Here is a 26,802-nt window from a genome sequence, read left to right as displayed (position 1 = left end):
TAGTAGCAATACACACTATACACAGGGTCGTTAAAATTTGTGCACGCGTGCACCGTCTGTGGCCACGTGTTGTGTGTGTTTACGCGCGAACCGCGATCGAATCGAATGCGTTTCTTGTGTTTTTTTTTTATATTTTATCGATATCGTGTGACGACAAGTGAAAACGTTTTACCATGTGAAGTTTAATGTATGTATTTACGACGATTTCTTGGTAAACGTCGTTTTATCGGTTTCTTTTGTAAAGTGCTGTGTCAATTGAGGGTTTTAGTTTTTAAACGGAGCACACGGTGAATGACGTTCTTTTCTATGTAGATAACAATTTGCGATTGGTCGTTTTGAAAATATCGAGTGTTTAGTCGAGATCTGATTTTTAGGTTTAATTTCGCGTTAATTGATGCTGATGGCTGCTGATGGCTTGTAATAGTAACATTTTTTTGCAGTTTATGACAGTGGTGTATTTTATTTTTGTGTCGTTTTGAGTAAGGAGAGTGGAGAGGAGGATCTAATTGAAGCAGTGCTGATTATGGTTCTGACGAATCACCTGTAACGCATTAGTAGCCATTATACTGAGTTGATGTAGCAAACGTGAGACTGTTTGGACCGTTACTCTAGCTATAAAGTGAATTCTGCTATTTCAGAAATTTGACAAAAAAACGAAAACTGAATCTTGGTAATCGAATGAAATATTTCAATTTTTGATCTTTCTCGGTTTTTTATAGTTGATATTGTTTGAAACTCTCAAGATTTTAACCCTTTAACGTTCATGCCAGTGTCTCACACATGCACAATTAATCGTCCAATAATTGCAATTTTTTAAAATTGTTTTCTTTCATTTTCCATATTGCGTTGTCCTTTCTATTATAGCAAAAAATCTAAATTACAACCTTACGAATAACGTCTAACTTATTTCTATACTCCTACAATATAATTAAAAAAGAAATAAAATTGATCTTACTTGGCACATCAGGTTGAGAAAATTGTGATCGTTAAAGGGTTAATCATCTCTCCCCAAAACTATCATTTCAACGTTATCAAAAGCTGACCGATCATTCGATCAATTCTAATCGCTATCAATTCCACTTTGAACCCTTTCACAACCACAACTCCCTTAATTTATCAAATTACCAAAAAAAAAAAAACTATCAATTTTTCCATCCGAAAAACCATTTAAACTTGCCACGAACGGATACATCGATTTTTATTAGCAAGTTAAATCTACCGTGAAGTCCGCGCAACAGTGTTACCAAGCTTCGGTATTTTTTTTCTCTTTTGTTATGCATGCGCGAGGAAATTAATGTCTCGCGATAAGGACGCGCCGCGTCATTCGTTCGAGCCCCGACTTTCATCAACGATTCCGCCGCGACCATCCAACGGTCAATAATAAAAATTCATTTTCAGATTATTCAGGGATCATTTGTTGCGTTAGCCTGGTAATTAAATGGCTGGACGTTCGTTGTTTCGCTTACACGAACGGAGAGCTCGTTCCTGGTGCTGCTTTATCGTTGCTCGCGATCATGCGTGTTTTTACCGCGATCGAAAATCCGTGGATCGAGCGATTTCGATCGCGCGAACCAACTTTCGCGCAACCTCCTCTTTCGCGAAAGTACTCGCTAGTTGCACGTTTGTACTACACGGAGGTGATATTGAAATTTTGTGGAAAAACCAATCGGTTTTGTATCGGGTATGGTTCACGTAGAACCGCGTGTCCGCGACAACTGCCGTTTCGAGGGTGAACCGATCTCTCTCGCGAGGATCGAACCGATTTTCCTCGCGAAAATCCGTTCCCATCCGTGAAACTTGCGTGAAAGTCGACCGTCTTAGAGCAGCGCTTGTTCTGTCGAGTATGAACAATTTTTTGGTTGGAAGATTCTCTTGGTCAGTGGTTGAACCGAAGTCTAAATGGAACTTTCATTCTCTTTTCTTATTTCTTTGTTTTTCATGGTGCTTCTCGAAATGAAAATTTGGTTCAAAATTTGAGTATGTGAAAAGAATATTTTTTGAGAATTAATAGTGTAAAATAGTAGTGGTTCCTTTAAAAATATTTGTTTAGAATTGATAGTGTAAAATAGTGGTTCTCCTGAAAATTTTAGTACGTGAAAAGAATATTTTGTTGAGAATTAATAGTGCAGGATAAAAACTGGTTTTTTGTGAAAATTTTGAAGATTATGGAGATACAACACGTTGGAAAGGATTACGATATTTCATATTGCAATAAAACAAGATAAATAGGATAAAAAGATAAGGAATAAATGCGATTTATGAATAATGAATAAATTGAATTAATTCCTTATCGTTCTATTCGTTATTTGGAATAATTTCTGTTCAACACCGATGCATACATTGCTTAGGCGAAGTAAAACCAGTTACTACCTATATTAAAACCAATTACACTTTGCTGGTAACATTCACTCTCGTTCACGAGTATTAAGTCACTTTACTCAATATAAAACGAATCTAAACAGTCAGTACCAAAGTATTCAGCCTAGAATCTCGTAATAGAACTCGTACATACATTTCTGCTGATACACTTCTACCGAAGAAATGTAATTTAACCCTTTAACTACAGACCACTCGTCTCAGAGACGTGTTAGAATTTTTATTTCACTGTCACAACTACATACGTGGAAAATTTTAAAAATTCTAGAGCTAGTAGCTATGAAAGGGTTAAGGATTAAATTGTATGATAGTCTACACTTCAAACCGACGCAGAAACAATTACTCACAAACCATAGAAATTATATTAGGCGTGCAAATTAATTTAGTGCCATTTTTCGCAAAGCCTTAACTTCATCGACTTAAAACCTAATATTTTTTCCAAAAGAAAATTCCTCAGTAATCCAAATAAATGGAAGAAAAAATTCACCCAAAATAACGGAGAATATTACGAAACATTAAAAATTGTGAAAGAAATAAAATTTATCAGAAAAAGGCACCGAATTAATGTGCATGTAGACCTAATGAAAGATCCTGAAGAACGACTCGAAAACCGCTACATTTTTTCAAAAAGAAAATTCCTCAGTAACCCAACAAAAAGCAACAAAAATTTCCCCCAAAATAACGAAAACCATTACGAGACACAAAAAATTGTGTTTAATTTTTCACAAACAAACAAACCAGAAAAAGACACCAAATTAATTTCTATATACATACACCTGATAAACATCCTCGAAGAAGAAGAAGAAAAAAGGAATGGCCCGAAAATAAGTCTACCATTATCTTCCCTATTACAAGAATGTTAAAGAAACAAAAGGGGGAATTTCCTCGTAGATTTCGGTTCAACGACCAGTCCAAATTCTCCGGATAACAGGCGTGTTCTGTGCACCAGCATCCATCGAGGCTCGAAGCTCTGGTTTCATCCATGGCCCTCGAACTAGTCAGAGTTCTACTACACCCCCGCGCTTCAAGAGCGACTTTCTCGTGATCGATGCGACTACTCCTCCTTTTGTTTTCCTTGGTAGCGCGCGATTCCCTTTCTGGTGGCGCGTCCCGTTCTCGAGGGCTAAGGGCGGTCACGCTCGTTGGCGCCCGTTCCCGGTCCCTTTTGTACGTTTCGAGTGGCGCCGCATTGTTCAGGCGAGTACGTACGCAGAGAGAGAGAGAGAGAGAGAGAGAGAGAGAGGGGGGGTTGGAAACCAGGTCAGGGGCTGAAGGCTTGCCACGCTTAACGCGTGAAATTGAAATTATCGAGCAATCTCGACTGCCGGATGATATATGCTCGCGCTCGAGAGGACAGCTCGCCTCGAATCGTTTCATCGATTGTCGCGACAGCGTCGCGACTTCTTGCTTCCGCGTCGCGGTTTCGTAATTTCGTTTAAAATCCTCTACCTCCGCTTAGCCAACACTGCGGCAAACATAGAGATACACCGTCTCTATTTTGGAGAACGTTCCGGGGTTACATCGCTAGCTGACGCGATTTTGCTTCTAATCAGTTTAATTGTGACACGTTCGTGGTTTTATGTACAGTCGGTCACGGAACTGTTCGTACACCATTTAGAAATAGAATAGGTTTTTTGAAATTGGACCGAGTGATTTGAGCTTTTTGGAGAAGTTGGAAGGATCTGTTTGCTAGATGATCTGTGAAAAGAATTTTGGAAAAAGTGCAGTTGGTTGGGATCAAGGAGAAAATAGTGAATAGGTCGCTTTTTGGAGTTTTTTCTATTTGAACTGGTAATGAAAGTTTGAAAAGTATTGTACACTTTGTGGAGATATGTCTGTTAGGTGCATGCTGAAAATTTCATCGGTTCTGTGGAATAATTCTGTTACTGAATGTATCATATGTACATTTAATTAAGAATTTTGTCGATTAGATTGATAGATTGGATCGATTTTGAGGATGAAAATTTGAAAGTGGCTATTGTCAATCTTATTACTTTGAATTTACTTTTTTAAATTTTTTTAAATTTTTTTGTGTTTGTTACGCACGTTTGAAATTTGATTTATCTTAGCTTTAGATATGGAAACTGCAAAATTTGCTAAATAACAAAAGAAAATAGGAAAAGATGAATGTTTTCACAAGAGTTCTGTAAATTTTTTTATTCCAAGAGAAATATAGAAGTCTTACAAAATTCTAGCTTTATAAAGTTTCTACAGTTTCGCGAATATATTTCGTAATTTTTCTATGAATAGATTTGTCGACATATTTTACGACATCGTAAATACTTGCTTTTTTCTTGGTTATCTATTGAGAAATGATGGAAAGGTGGAGTTTAATTAGAGAAAAATTCTTGGTCTGTCTCTTTATAAAGGTAATTAATGATAACGAATTTTGAAAAGTATAATTAATCACTTTGTAGCATACCGATTATTCGAAGTGAAATGTTAATCATGAGAGAACGCGGTGCAATTTATCAAGCAGAATGTCATTATACGTTCCGTAATAAATATCATCTCCTTCGCGAACGTATTTTATTACATGTTAATTAATGCTATCTTCTAAATTGAATTGGAAAGCTACTACAAGAACTAGTTGCTAGAACCAAAAATGTCCTGGCAGCGTTTCAATGTTCCACCACAGAGCACCTCGTTATTGATTAATTATAAAATTGAAAACCACGATTCCGATACTAATTTTCATCAATTTCATGAACGCCACATCATAGACTAGCATTAAGGTAACCTCATTTATTTTACATTTAATTTCCACGTACCTGCGTTCAATAATGTATCGTAAAACCTTCAGTTTCCAACGTGTACAGTGAAAATGTACGTTTCACTTGAGTATAATTTAACAAAAATCAATCAAAAATTATAAATCAATTCATCCAGTGATCGAGTCTCTTAATCTTTGTCTCAATCATCAATTTTTCTCACATCTCAAGATTTTTCATTATACACTTAATTCAGTTATTGTTTAATTTAATTTCTAATTTTTTCTATTATTTCTTAATTAGCAGAAATCGATAGAAAATTGCGAATCAATTCAGCCATTGATCAAATCTCTTAACGTTCGTCTCAGTCATCAATTTTTCTCTCATCTCAAGATTTTTCATTGTATACCTACTCCATTTAATCATTGTTTAATTCAATTCTTAATTCTCCTATTATTTCAAGAAGTCCACTCGACCACTAGATTTTACAATGTTTCAAACTTTAATCTTCCACTTCTTTGCTCACCAGAAGACTTGTACTTTCAATTCAGCCACCAATTTCCTCGAACTTCGTTTTAACCCTTAGAATTCTTTCAATACCTCAACATTTGTTCCCCAATTTCCTCGTCTTCAGTTGCACCATTTAACTGAGCCATCGATTCCATACAATCTCCGACCATTCTAACACTCCCTTATCCTTGGAATATCAAAAAAATTTCTCTCCTCGATCGTGCACTATTAGTTGATCAGATTCTCGGGGGTGAAACAAACCAGCATCGGCGAAGCAATTGTGTTCCTAAGGTAAAGCGTCTCCGAGCCTGACCCCTGACGATGGCCAACTAATTATCGCTGTTAAAACGGGGAGAGAAGCGCGCGAGATGGAACAATAGTAGATTAGCGGCTGAGTTTAACCTAACTGAATTTCGAGGAAAAGAAAATTGAAAAAACGAAGACACTGCTCGAAACTAGATCGATTGTTACAGACAGAAAAAGAGTGAGAGTGAGAGAGAGATAGAGTAGTTTGAAGGAGTTTGCTCTTTGGAGGAGAAGATCGGCTGATCGGAAGTCTGAAATTATCAAGACACGAATAATGAATTTCGCACAGGTTCTCGATTTTTAATAGGACGCTTGATAGAAATTTTAACCCTTTCGCTACGAACGAGACTCAGTATCATAAGTGTATAATTCGTAGGCGGTCAGTATTTGGCACTTTAAGTTTGCTTTTATGCCCTGGAGAGTTGCTTGACAACGTTCTTTTTTTCCTCTCTTTTCGCCCTTAGTAGCGAATGGGTTAATTTCGATAGAACGATAGAAAAAGAAAATAAAATCGACATTTCCACGCGCGAAATCTCTCCTTAATTCAGATTTAATTTCGAGCGCACGAAACAAAGAGTAGGGGTAATCAAGTGTGAAACTTATCGTCATATTTACCTCGATACACCGTCAAGTGTCATTCAAACAATTACATTTCTCGAAGACAGTGGATCGCGTGAATCGAGGAGTGTTCTCCTGATTTCTCTTTAACATGAATCACACGACAGAATTCTCTATACTAATATAATTTCCCAGGCGAGACAAATTCCACTTCGAACTTTTATCTCCAGAGACGTCACTTCGACGATCGATCTCGCTCTCAATTATCACCTCGATCGTCGATAGTTAAACTTTTCAGCCAACTCGTCGAATTTCGGCGGCGTTATATTTTCCAGCTCGATTGTAACTATTCGACGAAACAGTGAGGGGGAGAAGGAAGGTTTGGTAATCGTCGCGAGCACAGAGCACGCGTTATTAATATCCGCGAATTACATTAATTAATACTGCAAGCTGCGTTACGCCTTTGAAACTCGAGCGACAAGCAAACAAACACTGCGCCCGAGGAGCGTTTAAAAAAGGTTTAATTCCGTGAAAATCACGGGAACGCATCTCATAATTTTCCCCGTGATCAAAGAAGCTGCGCTGCGAACGAAAAAGAAAAATAGACAGAAAAAAAAAATCAGATACACACTGAAAATAGAGGGGGGGGGAGGAAGAAATATAAGAGAGAAAAACGGAAAAGGAGGAGTGGGGGAAAGAGAGAGAGAGAGAGAGAGAGAGAGAGAGAGAGGAAAAGGAAGATTTTTTAATCTGCAGACGCAGAACGTGGAGCGACGCGGTTTTCGCATTTTTCCTAAAGAACCTTCCAGAGAAAGGTAGTTCTTTGAAAGTCCTCGGGAAATAAATGCTCCAAGGACCTCCGAGGAATTACGTTTTCTTTTTTTCTTCGCCGTGAAAGAGGATAGCAATACGTTTTATCGGAGAAAAGATCCGCGGTAGGGGATGATCGGGAGATTTTTTAGTCGACTGACATAGTTTTTAACCAGACGAAGCGTTAATTGTTATACTACTTGGTGCTCAACAATCGTGAGAAATTTGTTAACGTAGAAGACCGGTTCAAGGGTTCATTTGCTCTCGCACAATTTCGCAAATAATTCTCTTACAGCTTTTATTTCGCCCTCTTAACGTCATGTCTCGTGCAAATATCTGTCGGTTTTCTTCTTTTTTTTTTTAGAGAACTAGCTTTCCCTTGTTTTTCTTCTCTGCGATAAATATTCTGCCCCCAGGAACCGCCCTCGGAGCAAAATTACGTAGAGAGAGAGAATGTAAAGCGATAATTTCGTGAATCCTGTATATCCCTCGTCTGTTAGGTCGTTTAAATATGAAATGTCGGATTTTTATTGGGAGGAATGGAAATCAGTTTTTTTCCGTATAAATGTCACACTTAGATTCCTCGAGGAAGTAGACAAGACTTGTGCGAACTTCGAATTCACACGAAAAGCTCCGAATTTTTCGAGTAATTATTTAACGAATTTGTGATTGGAAATTCGATATTTCATATTGTACGATGTAACATTTCATGGTGCTTCTCCAGTTCCCTTCGCCAGTTTTTGGGGGCAGTTTTTCTCTCCAGCCTGTTATCAGCCGCGTGTCGTTAAGAGGGTCGAAGCAACGTGGTGCGACTGTGTGCTTCGTTTTTTTCGCAAATTCGAGTGTGAATCCTGGAAGAAGGATCGATCGAAATGCGAACGAGGGAGAACCTAACCGAAGTCGAATGTGTTTCGCCCGACATCATCTTCTCTTCTGTAACGTGAAAGGGTTGCGCTCGCGTACGAACGAAGTGTAATGGAAGAGTCAGGGGGCGGTTAACGGAGCAAAAAGAAGGAGCGAGGAGATGGGAGGAGATAGCGTAAGAGAGACAGAGAGAGTAAAACAAGTGAGTAAGAAAAAAAAAACAAGAAATATCAGTTCACACTGGGGAAAATCTACTATGCAATGAATCCAATAGCAATAACTGTATAAACAGAACAAAAAAAAAGAAAGAAAGAGAGAACAAGTGAGTATGAGAGGGAGAGAAAGAGAGAGAGAGAAAGAGAGAGAAAAAAAGACGAGATGGAAGTGAAAGGGGTGCAAGATGAAGGTGGGAGAAATGAAGTGAACCTCGCGGAGACGTTGAAATGCCATCGTGCTACGTATATATATATATATTATATATGTATACATATATCGTTTTGAGAAGAAAAAAAAGAAAGAATAAATTAATCGATAAACTCGAAATCATTTCTTCGGCTCCGCCAAATCACGCTACACTATACATATATAAATAAATAAATGAATACATACGTATATATATATACATATACGAATATATGTGTATATATATATACACACACACGAAAGAATATATATATATATATATATTATATATGTATACATATATCGTTTTGAGAAGAAAAAAAAGAAAGAATAAATTAATCGATAAACTCGAAATCATTTCTTCGGCTCCGCCAAATCACGCTACACTATACATATATAAATAAATAAATGAATACATACGTATATATATATACATATACGAATATATGTGTATATATATATACACACACACGAAAGAATATATATATATATATATATTATATACATATATTGAATATGACTAGTGATACATTAAATAGAACTATTGTATACACCGGCATATTGATATAGACGAACAACATGTGAATAGGGGGAACTAATCTAAACTGAAATTACCTATAGGTATGAATATAATAGGATTAAGGTTGAAGTTTATTATATTATATATATATATCATAACGGTATATATATATATATAATATACATACGCGATAAAGATGCATAGGCATTAAACACTACGGGGACACCTAATCATAATTATTGAGATTATGATAATGTTAGGGGAAAATATGATAAAAGAGGAGAGGAGAATAAAAATTGTGAATGAGATACTTAAATCGACGAGGAGAGAAAAAAAGAGATAACATGTTGACGAAATTTTTAGGTAGAACTATATATATATATATATATATGATATATATATTTGATTGTTTGTACATTGGGCACGAATGCTCTATTATTTTACTGTGATCCGTGTTTTGTACGATTTTCAAAGTCACACCGCACATGCAGGATCGACGTTAGCACGTCACCGTTTCCCTCAGCGTTTCCGCCGATCGATCACTTCCGCTTCCGTGAAATGTACGAACAAAACCGAAAAAAGAAAAAAAGAAAAAAAAACGACGAGAAAGAAACGAAAAAAACAAGTGAACGTTCGCCGGATCACACCCAAGCTACCCGTAACCATTTTGCACGATATTTTTACGTCGCACCGATTATCAACGTATAAGCCGCAACAAAACACAGTTAACGCCGATCGTTATCGCAAACTTGTTTCAATGTATACATACATACATACGTGCGCGCGCCTCTCAAGTTCCTCGATTTTCACAGACTTTCCACGGAGATAAATTCGTTCGAACGATGGAAAAGAAAAAAAGCAGCAGCACAGAGCGCGTTCTCTTTCGATCGAGAGGGATCGATCCAAATTGGAAACGTGTAACGGAAACGGCGGTAATAATAAAATCGGTGCACAAAGAGAAGATCCTCGTCGCTCGCCGCCATCGCTGCGGAACACCGAAATATACTAACGTCGACCCTGGGAACACGCGTCTCGACCAAAAAAGATTGCATAACCCACTTTCACGGGAATTCAGAGCTTTTATACTACGCGAATTCCATTACATCGTGTTCATTCTTACACACCCACGCCTTTTCGCGGGAATTATCGTCGCGGAGGGAGGAACTGTCATGGCGGCACGTTCAACCGCCTCGTAATTTCTCCGGCAAAGAAATGGAAAGATTCCGAGAATCGGAGGCGGAGCGAGAAAGAAAAAATATTTGCAGCGGTGAATCTTCCTGGAGGAAAGGGAAGAATCCTTCGTGGTGATCGTTTCGATTATCCGAATGTTGAGTTCTAATTCGATCGACGGCCGTGTCCCGTCGCAACGATAATTCTCGCGAAAGCGAGCAGCAATGCGCGCGAGTCGAAGATGCTGCTTCTCCCATGCGTGGTAGAAGGAAAGGTTGCAAAACAAAAATGGTTTTAAAGTAAAAAAAAAGGGAATGTTGAAAAATCGAAAGGACGAAAAATGAATCATCTCGGCAAAAAGCGACAAATGAGAGACGACGTTCGGACACTCGATTTAGCAATATCGCGATACGTATTTGCGCTTTCACGCTTTGGCTGAAATTTAAGGGAAATGAATAACCGAGGGAAAATGAAAACGGTGAGATTTGCGTAGAGAAAGAAAGAGAGGCTGGTTGGATGTGTTTTGTCGGAACTTACCCTTGCCTCGAGTATGTTTGTAAGAATCCGTGCGGATTTAAGGCTGATCGATTCTCACGCGAGGACCAGTTAGGGTTCACCATGTTTGATTTAGTTTTCATGGTGAAAGAAGTTATGGGATATCGTGAGAGGAGACATGAGTTTCGTTTAAAAATCGTTGTAAACTTTTCAAGTGTTTAATTGTTATTTAATTTACATAGAAATGTTTCGTTGCATTCTTTCTGTAATAGAAAATGAAGGATCAATTGATCTAAGAAGATACCGATGAAAGCAATACAATTTTAATTTCTGTTAACGTTAATTTAATGTTTAAAGGAGATTGTGAATTACGAATTTTATATTTAAGGCAGGATACGAAAAGCTTGATTGTCACTTAGTTTCATGGATACTAGAGTACACCTAAATCTTTCACACGACAAAGTGGGAATAATGTTACGAGATACTAGAAGGAAGCATTTTAGTAGGAAAACGAAAAGAAATATAATTGATCTGAGTAAATATCGACGAGTGAAATGCAATTTTAGGACAAATTTCTAGTGTAATGATTAATATTATACCTAGGGTAAATTGCTTATTCGTAGAATGAATACGCTTCTACTAAACAAGCAATAATCGTCTTTTATGTTGAGATAAGTTAATGGTAACGACGTAATCATTCGTGGACCTATGTATATCATCACCTGTTAGGTATTTAAAGGAGTAGTAGAAAAAATTACAGGGACGAAACATATCGTATAATATATAGCACACATAAATTTTATTATTCAAAAATACACTGTTAAAGTGCGTGCAGATTCCCTTCGAAGGCTTTTTTTAAACGTTTATTATACAGCTTCGTGGTTTAACAAATCTTTCTGTTTCATAGAAAAGGATCATATCAAATTTAAGGAAAACTTGTGATATGTTTTACAAATTAATTACTAAATCGTGTGATCACTGTGTCACAAATAACTTCTAGAAAAATTTGACGAAAAATTCCACAACGACAACCATAAGCATTATCACATTTTTATATCCATAAATTTTAAATATGAATATTTGTCACTTAAATGTAACAATTTCTTACTTGAAGTGAACAATATTTGCAAATTTAAATTCTTGCATTTTGCTACTTTTAACAATAACACTGCTTCGATATTTTTCTATAATTTTCCAATGAAACGACGTTCGAGGTAGAAATATTCGATGCAAAGGGGAATATGTAGAAGAATAAACGAAATTAGGAGGAATTTAAAGAGCGAGTGTGAATATAGGTGAATCTTTACCAGCCTGTTCGCGAAACAATTCGCGTTCGGTGACGATTCAAGTAGTCGTGAAGTTATCTGAGATAATTTTTCAGTTGCACGGAGAAATAGAATAGTTTCGCGGAATCCCGAGATTCCACGGGCAAAGTTGCCGAAGAACTTTCGAAGTATTTCAAACTGGATGGTAGCGTAAAAGTATATCAGTGAGCTGAAAACACCTTAGAATCGGTGCATAGTTTTCTGAAAATCTTCCAGGAACGAAACCCTGTGCGCAGTAAGAATCGTTGATTTATAGGTTCTCTTTCGTCTAATTGCAAAAATAATCAACCGTCGATAGTAATATAATTCAGTAATGAAATTTAATTAATGGAATTAATTTGCTGTGATTTATGATTTTGCTGATAATATTAAAAATATTCATCTTTTTTTCTAATTTAATTTATCGTATAAGAAACATAATAAAATTATAGTCAAACTTTTATTGTAATATGAAACGATCATTTTTTAGTAGTTCAACGTAAAATTCGTGCAATAAAAAGTGGTCTAATATGAGAAAGATTGAGATCAGATGAAATAAATTTTACTCGATGCAGTAATAAACGTAAATCATGTATGAAAAGTTGCAACGAGAAGTGACTGATTTTGAGAAACAGCGAGAGAAAGACTCGAAGTATAAAAAGGCAGAAGGACAGTGCAGGGTAAGGGGAAATGGATTGTCCATTGTCAGACACACTTGACAACCAATATATTGGAAAATACTACATCTTGCTGTATCTCTATACAACTCTATTACTTTAAAAATGTCGTTCAGATTAATAACTACAAATAGCACGCCTTTTAAAAATGAAGGAATTACTGGTAAAAGAAAAACACACAGTAAAATCATTTTACACTGTTTATTCACTGAATGTAATCCTTTTTACATTTTATCTTATATGTAGAAATAACCAACAAACATTTCTTACTTTTTTCTTTTAAAAATGTCGCAAATAGAAAGTTTTTACAATGCAAATTTTCGAAAAATAAAAATACATTCTTCTCATAAAAGAAGATTAAAGCACAGCTGTTACATTTATCTCATTTAACTTATTTACATTTAACTCGTTACATTTTTACTATTTACACTTATCTCTATTAAACTCATTGCCAAAAATTCTCACAAAGAATAATCACAATAAATTCCAAGGTTTTCCACTGATTAACTGCTTAAGAATTTAAAGGAAAGGAGCAAATAAACTCGGTGATACAATTTTTTACATAAATATTTCAAGAAAAAAAATTTGGAAATTTTTCTGCAAAAAGTAGCTGGTTTATGGAAAGAAAATTCCTGCGTGCAGCGCCGATGATTCTTACTGCACGGGCTGGACAGGGGAATCGGAAGCCGATATAGGTTCTAAGACACGCGTGGAGTTGCGGAGCCGAGGTCAGGGGTGTATTCACCTGGCGCCGCCCCAAGTCACGCCTACCTGCGCAATTCCAAACGTAAGCAGGCACGCCTACGCGTGCACGGACACACCGCTACGCTCCCACCTACGCGACCTACATACAGTCTCGGCCAAAATTCGCTGGACGTTGGTTCGTCGCTGGACGTCCTCTGACGCAGCAGTCGAAACCACTTCGACCGCCGCAAATTTGGGTGGGGGATTTATCGAATCGAGCTTCGTGATTCGAGTAACTTGAGAACTGTTACAGCATGTTCGAATTTTTTTCCACGATTTTATGCAGCCGATACATATTTCACGGAATTATACGTTCTCGCTTATATGTTCGACATTTTTTTTTAATTTTCTTTATTTATATTGTTTAGCGTTGTTTTTGAGAGTGTTATGAATACACTGCAGATGTTTGTGTAATTTTGATATCTCGAAATATGGGAAATATGTGAGAGTAAGGTTAAATTTTTTTGAGATTGTGGGAAGAACAATACGAATCTGTGGATAAATGTACCATAATACAGTCGGGGAAATTGTAACGTTACTCTTATCTATTTTGTGTATTTTAAACTTTTAATTCTGAATTTCAAATATAAAATCTGAATATTTTTTAATTTTGAGTCAGTCCGAATTTTTCATTTTCAATTCTGAATTTTAAATATGAAATCTGAATGATTTTTTAATTTTGAGTAGGTTTAAATTGTTAATTTTAAAAATTTTAGCAGTTTGAATTTTTTAGGTAAATTTTGAAGGTTGGATCGTTTATCGCATACGGGTGATTGATTTTCTAAATGTATAAATAATTTAGTAATTCATGGAATGTTAATGGGTTAGATAATATCGATTCCAACACAGAAAGAATATTTTGATATTCATTTATTCGCGAATTTCTCAAGATATCTCTTGAATCAGACGATAAGAAGGACTTTCTGCGGAAAGTAATGCTAAAATTCATGTGCTGACAAAGGAGTGAAAATGCATCGTGGAAAGTGATAAGTGTTGAATAATTGATCCAACGAATCCTCTTCGTTCAATCGTTAAAAATGAATTTAATATCGGGCAATTTATTCGTATTACTGATAGGGAATAAAAATGGAAATTGATAGGTATCACGATCAATCTAATTTCCATTAATTTTCTCTGCTAGGTGAAGGTGCATTATATTATTTCCATTTCTGTACAAGAACGCGTATATTTCATAGAAGTTTAAGGAATTTTTGTAGTTTTTCTAATTTCGTTCGTTAATCAATAAACTACAAATTTTTACTACAAAATACATCATCTGATAGAATTTAGAAGTATCGAAATGTGAATTAAATTGCTATCAACTATTTGAAATATTCGAACACGCTATGAACATAAGTATAGTAATTCAAGTACTACAACATAATTTACGTTTGCATTATTCAACGAAGGAGCGAAGAAAACGAAATACCATTTCAAAGGCACAACGATACTGCAAAATAAATTACTTGTTGGCTCGTGTAATGTGAAATATCTGATTTCTAATCATTCACAAATTGAGCGCTCAAGTTCTGAGTCTTTACGTGTTAACCCTTTCATTTTCATAGAAAGTTTAGTTACATCTAAAGTCTCGTGTAACTACGTAACATTTTTCTTATTTCCAAACATTATCAAATGAACAAGAATTAAAAAAATTTAATATTAAACATTACTCGAATATCAAAATATTTTTACGAATTTTTCTGAAAACTTCGTGCAATTCTTATTCTCCACCCTTGACCTCGATACATTTTTCAGACTTCTGAATTAATTAATTTATTTTTTTCTTTCGCCTCAAAATCAGCTTCAATCACAGACCTGACGTCTTCATCGCAAATTGCTATTACGGAAACCAGTAATTCCAAATTACACAACTTAACAATTCCTCTTCTTTCAAAATCCCACCCTTGACCAAAGAAATATTTTCAAAAAAAATTCTCTGAAAACTTCCTACAATTCTTATCAAGTTCCTATCACAGAATCTTCTTATATCAAGGAGTTCATAATTCCTCTCCATTTGACCAAACAATATCCCACCAAAAATCTCTATCAAATCCACCAACATAAAACTCACTCTCAACCCTTTTTTCCATAAGAAAATACCAAAACTAAATGAAATTTTTTAAAACTAACAGAAATAAACGAACATAACTATTTCAATTCAACACATAACATATTCTTATCAAAACTTGTTTCTCTCAAGCTATTCCATTGCCGAGATCTCTAACATCCACAAACCTACTACCTTAAAAAACACCATCCTTAAACTTACCTCCATTAGTTACTTACCAAATGGTAACCGTAACAGTAACGTCGCTTCTCGCTCGCCTCTCGAGTGCAATGGGTGAAATTCACATCGTTCCCCTTGCTTCAGCAGTCCAGGTATTACATAACCCGAAAAGTCGAGCCAAGAACCACCCTTAGAATTTTGTCCTCGACTGTATCGACAGGTGAACGCTTAGCGCTCGTTGCCGCGACCCGAGGGACACGTACAACCCGTTCGAAGGTTGTCCATGTGTGTGTAAGTGAGGTAGGTGGAAGGTGGCAAGCCTACGCCTACCACCCCCGTGCGACCGATCACGCTGAGACTGCTCCTACTACCCCAGTTCAGGGCGACGCGCGTTTCGCGAGTTTGCGGAGCGGGTCACCCGGTGACACGTTCCTACGTCTATCCCATACGACGACCCGGTTTATTGGACGTGTGTGTATATGCACGTTGCTACACTCGGACTTTTGCCTGTAGAGGAAAAAAGTTGAACCGTGTAACCTTGGAGAAGTAACCAGAGTGTGGTTGCAGAGACACGCGCGCTCTTCAACCAGATCTCGAGCCTCGTCTACGAGGAGCCTCGATTCTAGACTTCTTTTAACGGTTTCACGATCGAGTGACATGCTTAACGGGCTGGTCCTTCAAGGTTCGAGAAGGTTGCTCGAAGGGGAGTTTCCTTTTTTCTTTTTTTTTTTTTAGGGAGGTTCAGTCTTGTTCTCTTTGCACCGGCGAGGAATAATGATGAACCTGGTTATTATTGGTATGGATACTATTGGTGAAATGTTTGGGATTACTGTGCATTGAAAGTTATAGAAAAATTTGCAGAAGGTAGAATTTTTTAAGAAATTAATCAGAATGAAGTTAATTGCTATTAATTTTGAATCTATGAAGAATTAGTTGGAGATTCAATATTGGTGTAAATTGGCAGATGGTTAGTGTAGTTAGTATTATAATTCCTTGTTGATTTTGATTTTTATTAATTGTAAGTCTTAACTAATACAAATATCTGTCTTTAAGACGTTAACTCTTGGACTACTTGGCAATTTTATTTATTAAATCACTGTGTCATAAAAATATATCTAATATAACTATTTTATTTAATGATATACGTTTGTCTATGAAGGTTCTTTTACAATATTTTATTAGAACAATATGTTTATAATGTTACATACAAAATTGGGAATGGTGTGACACTTACAATTGACGATTGAAGGTACCTAAACGATACAGCTTTCAAAATTCTAAAAAATTCATCTCAAAGTAATCGCAGATATTTAATTCTTATTTTAAATTGCAAAAGCTTCTGAGTCTTTTCCTTAAAATTTTATAATAACTAGCATTCATACCTAAAATATTTTTTAAAAGAGATATCAAATTTTGTGAATACAAAATCTTTCGAGAAAATCATCCTCAAGTAACTGAATATTTCCAAAATTTTGTTATCAATTTAAAAATGCCAAAAACACAGCTACCATTTAAAATAACCAACAAATAATCTACAACCTAAGAAATTCATCAAAAATATTAAATCTACAATATCACTTTCATTCCAAAGTTTCAATTCACTCTGATCAGAATCGTTCAGATAAGAAATCTTCCAATTCGTCCAAATTCTCCATTCACAAATTCAACCGTTTAATATTAAAAATTTCCAATTATACACGCGTCGTATTTTCACCTCAATTTTCCAACGGCACGTTAAAAAAATCTTTCCGCCGACATTTGGAATGTTTCTTTCTCCAGAAAACGGAGTCGCGCGGACCACGTGGCCGCTCGTCACCCCGTTTCTCAACAACGAATTCCGCTAATAGGGGCGTGTATCACGATCTCGGCCTTTCTTTCAGCTCTTTTCGCCATTTCCTTGCTCGCCTATCGCGGAAAACGGCGAGACAACCTTTCCACAGAGACGCACATCGGTGAAAAATGTCGCGCGACGCCTCATTGGACGCGAAAAGTTGGCGGCACGCTCGCATTTTCAAATGCCGCATGCCTCTCCGCCTGTGCTCTGCGCGGAACGCTGCGAAACGATTCGTGAAATTTTCTGTTAGCGCATCCTCCTTTTGTTTTTCTCTCGCCGCGAACTGTGGAATTGGTTTTGCCTTCGTGTATAACGCGATTCATTCGTTACGAGTGAAAAGAGCAATTTCTGGAAAGCTTTTTTCGAGATTTTCCTGGATACGGTGGATTTAGATTTTTCGTTTTAGGTCGGCGAAATTCGGATTAAACTGTTAATGGAGAATTTTTGAAAAAAGAGTTTTGAAAGCTTTGAAACTATGAATTTTCACGTTGAGAAGATTTATTTTTGCTGATTTTTCGAATTTTTGCAAATAAAATTGATTGTGTAATTGATCGAGGGTTGTTAATTTACTAAAATTTTAGGTTGCACTGTTTATAGTGTAAATGCAATATTTGGATGAATAAGAGAGAATTTAACGTTGAAATTTGGAAACGTAAATAATGACTTTTATTAGGTTGCTCGTAAATCGAATGATTTTTAATGAAGATTAAACGTATAATACTTATAACGGATCGGTTTTAATATCATTGGAACATCAATTCAATGATCATTAATTACAAGGACAAATATTAAATGTTTAACCACGATATTAGCAAACGCAGAAACAAAACTGTGCATTCGTTTCCGTTGAAATAAACTCGTTCAGAGGAATTCGCCTCTCCTATAAACGCATCGATTCTCGATAAACAAATTAACAGAAATTAAAACGAGAACGAATGGGAATTAAATCAGCAAATGCGTTTTTATTTAACGCGTTGAATACGCCTACGATCTATACTGTAATTATTTTTTTGTGCAATTATTCACATTTGTAAATTACAGAACCGAAACTTTTCTTTGGAAAAATAATTATTTGGTTTTTCTTCCAAGAAGATATCTCAAATAACGAGTGTTTTATATCTAAATAATACTTTTATTGCAAATATCGTAAATTTATTTTCGTCTTTTTCAAATTTTATATTTTTTCGTTTTTTATTTATTTTCCTATTTTACTTTCGCGAAATATCGATTCAGGAACAGAATTGAAAATTATCCAAATTTGAATAAATTGGCAATTTAAGGATTACAATAAAATTTACATTTTTCTTTTTACTTATTTTTCTTTATTTATCAGAATATTTTAATTCCAATTCTGGAGTTTTTGGAGTATTGTAATTCCAATTCTTGGATTCTTGGAGTATTCTAATTCCAACTCTTGAATTCCTGGAATATTATATTCTTTCGCGAAATATCGTTTAACGAATAAAAATTGAAAATTACTCAAATCTGAATAGATCAACAAATCAAACTTACATTTTTCCTTCATTTTCTACTTATATTTCTCGATTTCTTGGGATGCTCCACTTTCGCGAAATACCGATTGACGGACGAAAACAGAAAATTGATCCAAATCGGAATCGTCCGTGTGCGACATGACGATTTGACGTTGAAAGGAAGTTGATAAAGACGCCTGTCACCTGACTTCCCGTCAGAAGCGTACGTTTGCGAAAGCTAAGGATACCGAGAATCATCGACATTACCGGACGTTCGTTTGATCGGTTTTATGCACTCGTGGCATAATTTCGCTCATCGTTCGCGTCCATTTCTGCAATTATCGAAGGGAGATATTTTGCAAGGTCGCACTTTTACAGTACTTAGTAAGCAGAGCTCGTTCAAGGTCCACGAATGCTCGTTGTAGATCTCTTCGATGTTCAGTCACGAATAAAAACTTCTCACGAATGTCTAACGATAAAAATTGTAGATTAAAAGTGTCGAGGAATACGATAAGATAGGAAACGTAGTTGTTCTCTAATAATAGGAGAACGGATAACCTAGCAAAGAAGAAGAAGAAGAAAAAAAGAAAAAGAAGGTTTGCTTTATTAGGACAATTTCTTTGATATACATACATACATACATACTTAGGAGAATTTGTTGGTTTAGGACCGATAATTAGTGTGCCTTTTTTAGGTTCGAAATGAAAAAAAAAAAGATGTAGAAAAGTATATATTGATAATAAAGAATCGTTGGTGTTTATTGAATAATGAAATAAATGATAATGCGCTGATAGTGCATAGCGATTAAGTTGTCTTGTTTAGGATAAAGAATTGACGCGAGATACTTTAGAAAAGTCTGCTGTGATTTGATAATACGTAAATGATATGTTATCGAAAAAAAAAAAAAAATGGGTAATCGACTAATTTCGTTTCTTTCGATTAGAAACATTTTCACCGGTTAAGTCGTTATGAAACCAAGTGACATATATATCTCATTATCGTAGAAAAATACACACGTTATTATCTGGCGAAGATATTAGACAATTTTGTTACTCAAGTAAATAGAAAAATAATTCTTTTGTTAATCGAACAAATTGATCCATTTATTCATTTATTCACACAACAATGAGTCACCGTTCGAACTGAATTAATTTTCAAATAAGTTCGTTTCTGTTCGTGGGAAAGGTTTGCACTTCGATTAAACCTGAAACTTACCGTACGTTCGTTAACTTGTTTCATTACACACGCGAGTGATCATAATCAGCCGAAAGTATGTGAAAATATAACGCACCGTTTCTCCCATTCTCACACAGTCTTTCGAAACGAAGAACTCGATCGCCTCGACTGGTCCTTTCGACGGGAGAACTCGATCGCCGCATTCACTCCTCAGTTCGTTCTTTCTCGTTTGCTCCGGATACCCGCAGATCACACACGTTACACAGATCCACGTAAATGTGAACACAAAAATGCACGACACACACACACACATATACACACAGGTACAGAGGAACGTACGAGATAACACGAGTAATGCAGTGTTCAAATACCGTGAAAGCCACCCTGTAGATCGGAATCTCGCATAGTACTAAACAGATTGTATAACACTTAACTAAGCTTTTCCGTAACGATAAAAAAAATACATAAAATGAGCGAAAGTGTATAAAAAGGGAGAGAAAGAGCGAGCGCGCGAGAACAGGTGAGAAAGTGAGGGAGAGCAAGGAATGAAGAAAGATAGAGATAAAATGTGTACGAGTGATAGAGAGAACGTGAAAATAAACGAGAGAAAATAGAAAAAAAGATGAAATAAAAGAGAAAAAAAAACACACGTAAAAGAAGTGAAAGATTGAGAGAGAGAGAGAGAGAGGACGAGAAGAACCTACGAGTTGTTATGTTTTCTACAGTAACGTTTGTACCGACTTACAACAATATTTGTACAATATATGATAAATGAAAAAATGAAGTTACACGTACCTATACAACATAGGTTACCCAGATGCAATAACTTTTTTAAACGGTATTTGAAACCAAGCCGGGATATTTTTCATACTTGTAACGAAGTCGCGCGGGTAGTTTCCGCTGCGTCGACGACCGCCCCCGCCGGAATGAGAATACACGAGGGCGTCGTCGCGACGCATGGGACCCCGTACGATACTACATCGTTTCGTTTTGTGTGCCAACCAAGAGAATTTTAGATTTTTTGCTTTGCAGATGATGTGTGACGCGCGCGCGCGAGACCCGCGTACGTACACAAAAACCCCCCAACGATAATCTCTCGGTCGCGATTACAGAGATCGATCGACGCCCCCCATATTGCCGTTTGGAGAAAATATAAAAAGGGAGAGAAAAAAAAAGAGAGAGAAAGAGAGAGAGAGAGAGAGAGAAGAGGAAGAAGTAATAATAAATAATAATAATGAGTAAAATAAAGATACGAACCTTAAACGATTCCAGCACACCTCGACACCCAGCACTGACGTCCAAATCGCTTGATTTATCGAGTAAACGCTAGTGATTAGAGACGATGATATGTGACATTGTTAAGAGAACAAATGCGCGTAGCTAGTTTGCCTCGGTCGCCTCCGTTTTTTAGATACTATTCGAACGTTCCCGCGCCGGAAGCGAGAGGCTTCGCGCGAGACGCGCCGATTTCGTGATACCGTGATCATGTCTTTTTTCTTTCGGTTCTTTCTTTTGAAGTGAGGAGTTGAAGCTTGTTGTTTTGTGTGATTTTTGGAAGAAAATGAATTGCTGGGGATTTGTGGAAGGATTATGGTGGTGTTGTTTCGGGATATGATAAGGAGAACGGTGAATTGATAGAATTTTTATGATCCACTTGTTTTTTTGGTTTTTTTGTTGTTTTGTTGTATTCAAGATTGAATGTCTAATATATGGTACTATTTATTTTTGAGAATTATCTAATGAATTTGGTATTGGAGAAAATTATTCTTCTGTATAACAAATGGTACTTTGGTGTATTGTACTAATTTTCGTGTAGAAAAATAATTTATGAAAATTTAACAGTGTTAATATGAGAAAATCTTTTTAATAGTTATACCTTGTTACGATGCTTTTCCGAGTACGCTCGCAGTAACAGAGTACAGCTGATAACAAATCATTGTTCTTCAATGTTTAACGGATTAAAGATTGTGTTTGGAGGAATTAAACTTTTCTTCGTCTATACACTTTTACGATATTAGATGTGCATAATTAAAGCAAACACTAAATTGAAAAATCGGAAGATCACTGCGAAACTTATCAATAAATTATACAGTGAAGAATTGTTAATTATTCTCCGAAATTTGCTTCAATCACAGTACTTTTCTCGAAAGAAAATTACAATGAAATTTTTAACGACATCCTTCCACAAAACCCATTTCCACTGGAAAACTCGTCGAATGAGGACGCGTAACGATCTAAGATGACGCGAAAGTGATTGCTGCGGCACATATGCACATTTCCGAAAGTAGGATTCGAAAAGGTCGCGAAGATAGAAGTGACATGTTTAAAAGATTTATCTGGCCGTACGTGTCCCGATTCGTTTCTTAGACAGTTGACAAGTTCTTTTCGCGGGAACGTTTCTCGAGACGTGAAAAGTACACGAGTTCTGTCACGTACGGTTTACGTCAATGTTTCGGCGAACCTCGCGGATAATCTTCGCTCCATTGTGCACGATTAAAATTTTATCTCGCCAACTTCTCGTGACGTAAGAGTCCAATTCTGTAAAATGGAATCTCCGTTATGAAGCGTTCTCGATCGATCGAGCTAAATTACATTCCAACGTTTCGTTTCAGACGTTTCACTTGTCACGCGTGAAATTCTTCTCCGTGTAGAAATTTTCATGTATCGTCAGTCGGTAATGTTTATTTACAAATTACTCTACAATCGAGATCATCGAGTACCCATCAAATCACGATTTTTTCTATCGATTGAAACGTCCTCGTTCCCTTATTTTCGGAACACCCAGTGCATACGGAGCGTCGCGTGATGTGCCCAGAACACTCTAGCGCGACCTTGCTGATCTTAGATAGTACAGTCGGCGATAGGACACGTATACGAATTATCAGGACGCGATCATCGTTTGTGTAGATAGAAAACGGTAGCACGAACGAGTCGGTGCGTCTCGTTTTCGCAATTCACTCCTCTGATGGCCGTTGTCTCGAGGCAGCGACCACGATCCATGGGTCTATCGGTCGTTGCCTCGATCTAACTATAAGACGTCTCCGCGCTATCGACGAAGCCTCGCGACGATGGTGGTAAGAACCGGTCAGAGGACGAGATACGATAGACGAAGTATAACGAAAAAGAAAAAGAAAAAAAAATAATAAAGAAATGGTGCTCCGAAAGCTTATGCGTCTGTTTTTCTGGCGTTCGTTGTACTCGCGATTCCCGCCCGTTCTTATCGTCTCCAAGATGCTAAATGAACGAAGAGAAGGAAGCATGGCGAAAGGTGAGAAACGTTAATGTCCCACGCGTTGTCTAAGATTGATCACGGCTCCTCGAGCGAGCGAGGAGGGTCGATGTATAACAAAAAAATGAGAAAACACAAGAGAAACGATATAGGAAAAAAAAAATCGCTGAAGAAAGCTCTCGTGCACACACACATACAAACACAGATCATAATTGCCGCTCATAAAGAACACAGTGTCCCCTCGCGATATGCTCGAAATACGCGTCCGAGCTGCGATTTCGGAGAACGGAAATGGAAAGAACAGGGAAAAAGAGAAAGAAAGAAATGGTAAGGACAGTTTGGTAAAATGGAAACAAAGTGGGATATACGTGTGTGAAACGTGCGCATAATTTGTCGCCGTTGGTTAGAAAAAAAAAAAAAAGGGAAAAACGGACCTTTTCGTGTGCGAGTCAAGAACAGAGGGAAAGTTTGTTTCTGCGTAATCGACAGTTGAAACGCGTTAGATGGAGGGGATGCGAGGCTGAATTGAATAGTGAAAAATGCCACCATCTTGCGTGTTTCAACATTGGAGAAATGTGTGTAAGCAGCGTTACGATGGTGAACAGCGTGATCATAAAAAAAAAAAAGAAAGAAAACAACAAAGTGTGATCTTCGAGAACACGTTTTTCCGCGTGTAACGAAACGATTGCAAGATTTCGACGTTTGAAAGAGAAAAAAAGGGAAATGAATCAGAGAGAAAGACTTGTTCGTAACTCTTTTCACCACGTTGACACGCGTTCTGATCATTATGGGTACTACGCCTTGTTTCGTGTAAAATGACGTTTTCTTTTGGTTCTTAGGCGAACGAATGCATATCATAGTTGTAAATTAACAATTTGTGAAATAAAAGCTGCAAACTGTTTGTGTTAACAATAGGTCATTGAACCTGACGTCTCTTTTCTGTCTATTCTAAAACACCTGCCCGTTTGTTTGGTCGTAGAAATATATATATATATACACATATAATAGCTTCATTGGCTTGCTCTTTTTAAATGTTCTCTGTCGCGGTGGATTGCTTTGTTTTTTGGATTTTCTCTATTTCCAATTCGTTTTACCATTTTTTTTTTCTTAGAGATCTACACACACTGATTTCTCCGTTAATCTTTTTTTTTTGTTTTTTCTCTTCTCTCTATTATTTCGATGTTTAACTTTTGAGCGTTTTTTAACAAATATCAAGATGCGTATTATTACACTGCTACTTCGGTGTCCATGTTAAAGGTGACAAAACGAAGATGTAACTTGCGTATCAAGTACGCAAGAATCAGTGGTAAGTTCCTCTTATTTTGAGAATATAACTTTTTTAACTCTCTTCTCGTAGCATTTAAGACTGCATGCTTTTTCTACGATTTTATACGAATTTTTTGTTCGCATCGTAGTGTGTACTGAACACGTACCGCCTCTTCATTCAGATCGCGAACATTCATTCATTTGTTGCTATTTGGAAGATATAACGAGAATATATATATATATACATGAAGAAATATATTTTTGTTTATAATCGATACGTTGATGAGATAGTATCTTCTAGATTACTTATTACATTATTATTCTACACGTCATCATCATTATAGTTAAGAAAACTTCCATCCAAATAAATATCCACCAAAAAAAAAAGGATAAACAACCCTTTAAGACACCTGTGAAAATAGTATCTTCCAGATTATTTACGTTATTTTTGCACACGTCATAATCCATCCAAATAAATTTCCACCAGAATAAAGGATAAGCAACCCTTCAAGAAACTTCCTACATTTCCATGAATTTTCCTCACAACAAACTCCCAAAGCTCTAAACCCCAAAAAAGCACCTCTCGATCTCGAAGAAACCTATAAAAATCGTATCTCCCAGATTACTTACATTATTACAATACACGTGAGAATCATACTTACGCAAAGTTCACCTGAAACCACCATCGAAACAAATTTCCCTAAGCACTCTCTATCTCTCAACAACAAAACCACTTCACCCCTCGATCTCAAACACACCAAAATCCCTCCGCCCAGAGACTCAAAGAAAACGCTGATCCTGATGAGCAGGTAGCTTCATCCAAATACCATCTAACAGACCACGATCATTTCAGGCATTGTCGCTGACCCTCGGTTTGGAGGCAGCTGGTTGGGGTGCCCTGGTGGAACGCACGGGCGGCGGCAGCGGCGGAAGCGGTTCCCTGCTAGGTCACGGCGGTTTCGCCGGTCTGGCGGGGTTGGCGCGTCGCTGTGGCGTCTGTCTAGCGACGTTTCCTTCCGCCTGGTTGCTGGAACGGCACGCGTTGCTACAGCACGCCGGCCAGGCCAGCGAAGACAAGCCGTTCACCTGCGAGCAATGCGGCCAACGCTACCGCTACCGATCCGCGTACGTGAAGCACCGCGAGCAGAACCACCGTGCCCGTTTACCTGCCGACAAGCTCTTCACCTGCGACGTCTGTGGCATGCAGTTCAGGTATATGAAGTCGTTCAAGAAGCATCGTCTGAACCACGCGCTGGAACGGTTGCACCGTGCACCCGAGTCACAGAACAGCGCGATATCGGTGTCTGTGGCCGCTGAACGGAGCGACCAGGTATCCAGCACCGGTGAACCGTCGCAGGTGGAGACCGGAAGCGACACCACTACCAATCCAGGTGAGGAGGAGACACGGGGAGCTTTCAACGAGAACGCTCGGGAGGAAAGTGTGTCGGAGACGGCGAGTTTGCACGAAAATCCTGGAGAAGCTGTCGAGGTTCAGATGACCGAAGGTCCAACTGGAAACGGCGGAGGATCTGCAGGTGGTGGCAGTACTAGCGAGGTAGGCGATGTAGATGATAACGCGATGGACGACGACCGATCCGAAGCCACCGATCCCGTGATCAGCCTGGCGCGGAACAGCCACGAGGTGGACAGGCGCGAGCGTCGCTTCGCCTGTCCGTTTTGCGGTAAGTGCGTCCGTTCGAAGGAGAACCTGAAGCTCCACGTCCGCAAGCACACAGGGGAACGACCGTTCGTTTGCCTGTTCTGCGGACGAGCGTTCGGTGGTAAGAGCGACCTCACCAGGCATCTCCGTATTCACACCGGTGAGAGGCCGTACCACTGCGAGATGTGCGGTAAATGCTTCGCCAGGGCGGATTACCTGTCCAAACACCTCACCACGCATATACATCAGCGTTAAGAAAGGCTCGACGTTCTTAGAGGCGTTCTTGACACGTTTGTCTACGCGTCCTTTCCGTTTAGAGAGCGGTTTGGTTTAAGGTAGTTGGATTGTTCACGGAGAGCAAGTATTCTTTGATCACGGAAAGGATGTTCCCAGGGGTGGATTGTTTCAGTTGAAGAGCAATTAGAGTTGAAACGTGTTAACTCCTTAAAGTGTCCCATTCAAGCTTCAGATCGTCGGAAAGTTAGGAGATT

At 37.6% G+C, this 26,802-nt stretch overlaps 1 protein-coding gene across 1 annotated transcript in view; it reads left to right on the top strand.

Moving 5' to 3' along the window:
• The window catches only part of LOC108577601 (protein bric-a-brac 1-like), a 53,904-nt gene extending 27,338 nt beyond the window's left edge, over positions 1-26,566 (top strand). Inside the window, exon 3 of the mRNA XM_017940784.1 lies at positions 25,505-26,566. Within this exon, the coding sequence (XP_017796273.1) occupies positions 25,505-26,566 (1,062 nt within the window). The remainder of the gene's footprint in view (positions 1-25,504) is intronic.
• The last annotated feature ends 236 nt before the right edge of the window (positions 26,567-26,802 follow it).

Source organism: Habropoda laboriosa, unplaced genomic scaffold (assembly GCF_001263275.1).
Source record: "Habropoda laboriosa isolate 0110345459 unplaced genomic scaffold, ASM126327v1 scaffold578, whole genome shotgun sequence".
Classification (NCBI taxonomy): Eukaryota; Metazoa; Arthropoda; class Insecta; order Hymenoptera; family Apidae; genus Habropoda; species Habropoda laboriosa.
Note: the sequence above shows the minus strand (reverse complement) of the source record. Positions and strands in the feature narration are given on the sequence as shown.